This window comes from Dipodomys ordii, unplaced genomic scaffold, assembly GCF_000151885.1.
Source record: "Dipodomys ordii isolate 6190 unplaced genomic scaffold, Dord_2.0 Scaffold56, whole genome shotgun sequence".
NCBI lineage: Eukaryota > Metazoa > Chordata > Mammalia > Rodentia > Heteromyidae > Dipodomys > Dipodomys ordii.
The window spans coordinates 6,138,150-6,146,140 of NW_012267272.1; the positions used below are offsets into that span (position 1 = coordinate 6,138,150).

The following is a 7,991-nucleotide window of genomic DNA, read 5'->3' on the forward strand; positions in this document are numbered from 1 at the left end:
CAGGCCCCACGACCAGACCCCCCCCCAAAAAAAAAAAAAGAGTCTCATGGACTTTCCTGCCTCGGCTGGCTTTGAACCGTGATCCTCAGGTCTCAGCCTCCTGAGTAGCTAGGATTACAGGTATGAACTACCGGCGCCCGGCTCCACTTCTGGCTTTTTCTGTTGATGTGGTACTGAGGAATGGAACCCAGGGCTTCATGCATGCGAGGCAAGCACTCTACCACTAAATCACATTCCCAGCCCCTAGACTCAGACTTTACTCTCTCTAGCTTGTTTCATGTCCAATCCCATCTGCAACGCTTTCCTCCTAAGTTGACATTTTTTCCCTTTCCATCTTTAATTGACACAATCTGTGAGGTAGGTATCATCATGAATACGGCTCATAAATAATAGCATGAACGAACTGTTACAAACAAAAGCTCAGCAAAGCTGTGCTTTTGAATCTTCCAAGATGGTCAAACTTCTCACTTCTCCAATGCTCTTTAAGGTTTAGCTGGGCAGGGCTTGCGGGCTGACAGAGCAGCGACGGGGACAAGAGGCCTGGCTTCTGCTGTCCCAGCCTTGTGTGCGCCTTGTTTCTCAAGGCCCTGTGAATGCTCAGTAGAAGAAGCTGAGTTATCTAAAAGGAAAAATAAAGAGATGAGCTGGCCAGTGATACCTTCACTGTCAAAATTCCACTTTATATTGGGAGCATCTGCCCAGCTACCCAGGCCTCAGACAAGACTCCTGATACATGAGTTTAAAGAGTTTTGTCTGCATTCAAATATATGATTAATATATTAAAAGTATAATAAAGCTGGGCTCTGGTGGCTCACACCTGTAATCCTAGTACTCAGGAGGCTGAAATCTGAGGATCGCAGTTCAAAGCCAGGTGGCCAGGAAAGTCCATGAGACTCTTATCTCTAATAAACCACTCAGAACACAGGAAGTGGCGCTGTGGCTCAAGTGGTAGAACACTAGCCTTGAGCTGAAGAGCTGAGGGACAGTGCCCATGTCCAGTTCAAGCCCCACGACCAAAAACAACAACAACAAAAAGTATAATAATAGGCAAGTAATCGTGGTTAATGCTAGCCTTCAGTGAAAAAGCTCAGAGACAGCACCGGATCCTGAGCTCAAGACCCATAGCCAACAAAAGTAAAATAAAATAAAGTAACTATCATGCAATGTAATAAAGAAAGCCATCTCAAATAATATTTAACTTTCTAGTTACGGGAGAAAAAGTGATCATTTCTGTCAAACCAAATGTCTCCCATCTTGTAACCAGTCACAGTTCAGTACCAGTATTTCCTAGAATTATTTGCTTCTTGTCTTGAAACGATAACCACTTGCTATGTTGTTTGTGACCAGCCAGCCATGTTAAAGAATAGAGCCTCTCCACCCCACCTTGAGTGAGAACTTCTTCACTAATGCTTGAAGTACTTTCAAACTTCCTTATATTATCCCATTACACTTGATAACCAATTGTGAGTCACGGGGCTCTGACTCCCGGACAAGGAAGAGGGATAGTGTAGATTGGGATAAAAACTGAGCTAGGCAAGCACTCTACCACTAAGCCACATTCCCAACCCCTCTATTCATTTTCTGACAGTGGAGGGTCGTGAGTTTCCAACATAGTTATTGAACCATCTCCTTCCTCTGTTCTCAGCCTAGCTGTTAAGGCTGCTCCACTTCCTGAGCTTTCCCTCAATTTACCTGGGTGCTACTCCATTCAAATCCTTGGGCACATTCTATGAATTGGCAGTCTTCTCTTTTTTTGGTTAGAACTACAGGGCTCTATTCCAAAAGGTCAACTGCCTTAAGCTTTCCAAGGATGAAATTGCAATGAACATACAAAGTATTTCATCCCCAGACTTACTTTCAAGTGTGTATATGTGTGTATGTGTGTGTGTGTGTGTGTGTGTGTTAGTACTAGGGCTTGAACTCACAGCCTCACACTCTTGCTTGGCTTTCTCACTCATGGCTGGAACTCTCCTACTTGAGCCATACCCCCACTTCCAGCTTTTTGCTGGTTAACTGGTGATTGTCTGTCAGATTTGTCTGCCTGGGCTGGCTTCAAGCCAGGATTCTCAGATCTCAGTTAAGATTAGTTAAGATTACAGGTATGCACTCCCAGCAGCATCCGGCTCTCAAGTGAGTCTCCTTCCTCTTCACAGTGAAGAATCTCCAAAGCATCTCATTGCCTATGGTTCTCGGCCATTTCGGAGACGCCTACCTTTATTTTCAAGCATCTCGTGCAACTTCATATGCTTGTAGGCAGAGATGATCTGAAAATTCACAACACTTGAAACACTTAGTTCTTGGTCCTCCAGCCACTTGAGGGAGGCGGCGTGGATGAGCTGATGGGACCGTTTGCAGGTGTGAAGTGTGCACTCTCCACGCACAAAGTTCTTACACACATGGAACTTGGTGCATTTCTCCTTGAGGTTGCAGTAGCCGTAGGGGGGGTGGCCGCCTTTGTTGTACAGCAAACAGACCTAGAGCAGAAATAAGGGAACACATCAAGTGTGAGCGTTCACTGTGTCTTCTTTTATTTTGATTTTGTTTAAGGGGGCACAGGACTTGAACTTGGTACCTCATGCTCTCAGTCAGGTGCCTTGCTTGCTATCACTTTATTTATGTATTTATTCATTTTTTGGTGCTGGTTCTGAGGCTTGAACTCAGGGTCTGGGTGCTGTCTCTGAGCTTTTTCACTCAAGGTTAGCACTTGAGCCACAGCTTCACTTCCAGATTTTTGGTGGTTAATTGGAGATAAAAGTCTCACAAATTTTCTTGACTGGGCTGGATTTGAAGCTAGAATTATAGACATGAGCTCTGTATCTTTTAAGCCCTAAACTACTGGGGATTACATCATCTTCGTTGTTGTTGTTGTTGTTGTTGTTGATCACGGGGCTTGAACTCTGGGCCTGGGTGCTGTCCCTCAGCTCTTTAGCTCAAGGCTAGCACTCTACCACCTGAGCCACGCAGCCACAGCCATTTCCGGTTTTCTGTGGTTTACTGGAGATAAGAGTCTCACGGACTTTTCCTGCCCATCTTGGCTTTGAACCTCGATCCTCAGATCTCAGCCTCCTGAGTAGCTAGGATTACAGCTGTGAGCCACCAGCACCCAGCTTAAATCATCTTCTTTCAATTCTTGCTTTTAATACTAATGGTAATATTAATTAAGATTATAGGCTCACACCTGTAATGCTAGTAACTTAGGAAGCTGAGATCTGAAGACAGTTTCCAAGCCACCCTGAACAGATAAATGCAAGAGACTCTTATCTCCAATTAGCTAGCAAAAAGACAGAAGTGGCAGTATTAAGAGTACTTCCGGGGCTGGGAAGGTGGCTCAGTGGTAGAGCACTTGCCTTGCATGCATGAGGCCCTGGGTTCGATTCCTCAGCACCACATAAACAAAAAGAAAAAAGCCAGAAGTGGCGCTGTGGCTCAAGTGGTAGAGTGCTAACCTTGAGCTGAAGAGCTGAGGGACAATGCCCACGCCCAGAGTTCAGGCCCCACCACCGGACCCCCCCCCAAAAAAAAAGAGTACTTCTGAATCAAGTGTTTCTACACCAGCTTGAGCAAAAAATCTAAGAGAGACACATGGCCCTGAGTTCAAGCCCCAGTAGCAGGGCTTGAGCCAAACCTAACAAACCTTTAGAATATTAGGATAGAGGAATATGGTAAATGACAAAACAGGAATGTAATTGCTTAACTTGAAATATGGAAAATTACACAGAACACATAACCTACTTCAAAATAAAACATCTTATCTTTAAAACAAACACATAATTGTAATGCAATTCAACCTGCCAAGTTTCTATAATGTAGCTTTAGAAATTTAACTAATTCTAAATCTAGTCTGCAAAAGGAAACAAGAACTGATTAAGCAAACAAAAAGAATGGAAAAAGAAGAATAGTAAGCAAAGCGATTTCTATTGTCTATTAAAATATGAACTAGGGCTGGGAATGTGGCTCAGTGTAGAGTGCTTGCCTAGCATGCATGAAACCCTGGGCTGGATTCCTCAGTACCACATCAACAGAAAAAGCCAGAAGTGGTGCTGTGGCTCAAGTGGTAGAATGCTAGCCTTGAACAAAAGCAGCTCAGGGATAGTGCCCAGGCCCTGAGTTCAGGACTGGCACACACACACACACACACACAAATAAATAAAATAAAATAAAAGCTAAGGTAAATAGCAGGATATAGAGTTAAGCTGAAGACCAGGAACAGATCTCAGCCCAAAAATCAGAACACTCTTAAAACTCAGAGGAGCCAGATGAGGGTAGCTCATGACTGTAATCCTAGCTATTCAGGAAGCTGAGATCTGAGGATCTCGGTTCTTATCCCTAATTAATCACAGAAAAAGCCAGAAGTGGTGCTGTGGCTCAAGTGGTAGAGCATCTTGGGCAAAAAGGAGCTCAAGGGGGCTGGGGAGGTGGCTCAGTGGTAGAGCGCTTGCCTTGCATGCCTGAGGCCCTGGGTTTGATTCCTCAGCACCACGTAAGCAAAAAGAAAAAGCCGGAAGTGGCGCTGTGGCTCAAGTGGTAGAGCGCTAGCCTTGAGCTGAAGAGCTGAGGGACAGCGCCCAGGCCCAGAGTTCAGCCCCCACGACCAGACCCCCCTCCCAAAAAAAAAGGAGCTCAGGGACAGTGCCCAGGCCCAGAGTCCAAGCCCTAGGACTGGCCAAAAAAACAAAAACAAAAAACAAAACAAACAAACAAACAAACTTGGGAGCATAGAGACAGTAGGTTAGAGGGTACAAATTTTCCATTAGAATGAATGATTCTGGAGGCTTCACGTACAGTGCGATGAATACAGTTGATAATACCATATTGTGCCCTAGGCCACTGCTTAGCATAGATCACACAGGCCCTTATCACTCCCCCCAAAACACAAAAACAGCCAGAAAAAAAAAAAGATAAGCATTGATGTGTTGACAGGTATGGTGGCACAGGCCTGTCATTTCTGCTACTCTAGAGCCTGGCTGAGGAAGATTCCAAGATGAAGGCCAGCCCAGGCTTGATCAAGACCTTATCTCAAGCAGGTTGCTTATGGCTCATGCCGGGCTTCAAAGCCTGAAGGAAGTTAAAAGGAGATGGCCAAGAAGAAACCTCTGGCTCCTCAGACACACTTTGCGTGCAGATTCTGCTGTGATGGCGGCCTCTGCCCCTTGCACCAGACTCCTGGCTCACAGTGGGTGCCTTTGCTGCCTCTGGAGTTAAAGCAGGACCGCATGAGGACGGGTAGTATTCACGAGTCTATAGACTGCGAGTGTCTATGATAGAATCCCCATGCTAGATTAGAAAATCCTATTGTTGCAGGGCGCTGGTGGCTCACACCTGTCATCCTAGCTACTCAGGAGGCTGAGATCTGAGGATCGCGGTTCAAAGCCAGCCCGGGCAGGAAAGACCGTGAGACTCCTATCTCCAATAAACCACCAGAAAACAGGAAGTGACGCTGTAGCTCAAGTGGTAGAGCACTCGCCTTGAGCTGAAGAGCTGAGGGACAGCGCCCAGGCCCAGAGTTCAAGCCCCACGACCGACAAAAAAAAAAAAAAAAGAAAATCCTACTGTTTTATTTTTGGTCCGGTTTGATTGTTTTGCTTTTCTTTTATTGTAGGATCTCACTTCATAGCACACGCTGGCCATAAATTCACATTTCTCCTGCCTCTGTCTCCCAAAAGCTAGGATTACAGGTATGTACCACCAGTTTAGAAAATTAGTCCCATAATATATTCTCTTGGGAGTTCCATTTTTTAAAAAATTCTTTATATGGCCAGGGCTGGGAAGGTGGCTCAGTGGTAGAGCGCTTGCCTTGCACGCATGAGGCCCTGGGTTCGATTCCTCAGCACCACATAAGCAAAAAGAAAAAAGCCGGAAGTGGCGCTGTGGCTCGAGTGGTAGAGTGCTAGCCTTGAGCTGAAGAGCTGAGGGACAGTGCCCAAGCCCAGAGTTCAGGCCCCACGACCAGACCCCCCAAAAAAAATTCTTTATATGGCTAAACAGAAACAAGCATGCTAATTGCTATAATAGCAACTGTAATGGGTACATCTTGAGACTCAGAAAACTAAGCAGTTATAATGGAATTTGCTCACTTCTGTAATCCCAGCTATTAGAGAGGCAGAGATTTGGGAGGTTTGAGGTTTGAGACTAGCCTGGACAAAAAGTTCCTAAGACCTCATCCCAACCAGTATGCGGTGCCATCGAATACCTAGCATCCCTCCTACACGGGAAGCGTGAAGAGAAGGACTTCATCTATGCTGGCATACATGGGAGATCTCATTCAAAAATAACTAAAGCAAAAAGATGGGGGGTGTGGATTAAGTCAGAGCACCTTCCTAGGGTGGGGCCCTATCTTCCTAGGCCCATCCAAGTAACACAGATACACAAAAATGACCCCAACTCCTAGAGCTTCGAAGCAATCAGAACTCAGATCTAGAGCCAAAAAGCCAGAGGAAACCCCTGTAAGGATGCAGCAATGAGGGTCAGCGGTGACTCACCTCTGGCAAAAGGCACGGGTCATTCTGCAAAAGCAGGATGCGAAGCTGGGCTTCATTGAGACCAAAGAGCCCGTGGCTTTTCAGGACTTGGGTGTTGACTGGGCTGTGGATGTCATGGGAAAGGGCACAGATGGACCTAGGAGAATACAACAGCCGTGGTCAGACGCTGAGGTGAGCAAGGGGAGGTGGGTGCAGGTCCCTTTCCTGGGCAGCTTCCGGCTTACAGGTGAAGTCAATTTCTCAAGTACTGAGAATAAAAATCAAAATACTGAGATATGCTGGCTCATGCCTGGAATCCTAGTCACTGGGGATGATGAGATCAGATGATCTTGGTCTGAAGACAGCGGCACAGAAACACCCAGGAGACTCTTATCGCCAATTAACCTGCAGAAAGTCAGAAATGGAAGTGTGGCTCAAGTGGTAGAACACCAACCTTGAGTGAAATAAAGCTAAGCAAAAGCACAAGGCCAGCCAGCCAGGGAGTCTGCTTACCTAAATGTGTTTAAGCAGAGATTTAGATAAGGCTGACAATAATTGTGCTATATGATAAGAGCCTAAAGGACAACCAGAGTCGTTCAGGGCCCTGAGAATGGCTACAACTAGTTTTAATAGGGGGAAGCATTTTTGCAAGACCTCACTATTAGGTTTTTAAAAAGAGGTGGCCGAGTAGGAACAGCACCACGCACGTGGTATTCAGGTGAGGGGTAGGTTTATTCAGTAGACCTGTTGGGACCAGGCAAGGTTGGCACTCCACGCACGCGGCTGGCAAAAGAGAGCGTCTGGCCTGGGTTAGGCCTTATATAGGGTGGGGGGGGGGAGGTGTGTCCAGGTAAAGGGAAGTGGGACCAGGTAAGAGGTGGGACCAGGTGGGAGAAAGGTGTGACTACATCAGATTAAGATGTGACCACAGCGGATGCAGATGTGACCTCTTCCAGGTGTCCCAGTTGCCTAGGTAACGCAGGTACTGGGTGAGGTCTGTTCGCGTCCAGGAATGGACCTTACACTCACTACCACAAAAGATGCGAAGAATTGAAATGCAAATGTTAGAACTTTTTTGAAGGACTGTGGCACAGAGTCTTGGGCCAAGGAGGTCCTGAAAGAGAACTTCAGGTGCAAGAAATGAACAAAGAAGTTGACTATTAAAAAGAAAAGCGGCTCCAGGAGATGGACACGGACGGTGTTTTTCCTTTGTCTTTTCTTGTCAGTCCGTGCGTTCCTTTCTCTGTCTTTGGGAGGGTTGGGGAGGCCCAGGAAACTGGACACGAGGTGGGAAATGAACGCTGCCACTTGTGGGTGGGGCCGGGAGGGGAGAACTGGGGGAGAGCCAGGGAAGGGGTGACACGGTCCCCAGAGAAATGTCCCCGTTACCTGACATGTCATGTGCCCTTCCGTAATCACCTGCATATTAACACATTTTAAAAGGTAAAACAAAGCGCAAGGCCCCGAGTTCAAGCCCCAGGGCCAGTACACGTACACACACGTATGCGCACAGCTCACGCGCGCCCCTGGTCC

General features: G+C 46.6%; 1 protein-coding gene across 1 annotated transcript in view; it reads right to left on the bottom strand.

Annotated features, from left to right (window-relative positions):
- Positions 1-254: 254 nt before the first annotated feature.
- The window catches only part of Zc3hav1l (zinc finger CCCH-type, antiviral 1-like), an 8,137-nt gene continuing 400 nt past the window's right edge, over positions 255-7,991 (bottom strand). Inside the window, exons 2-5 of the mRNA XM_013021555.1 lie at positions 7,767-7,792; positions 6,480-6,615; positions 2,213-2,474; positions 255-619 (exon numbers count right to left, since the gene is read on the bottom strand). Coding sequence (XP_012877009.1) covers positions 483-619; positions 2,213-2,474; positions 6,480-6,615; positions 7,767-7,792 — 561 coding nt within the window. The 3' untranslated portion in view covers positions 255-482. The remainder of the gene's footprint in view (positions 620-2,212; positions 2,475-6,479; positions 6,616-7,766; positions 7,793-7,991) is intronic.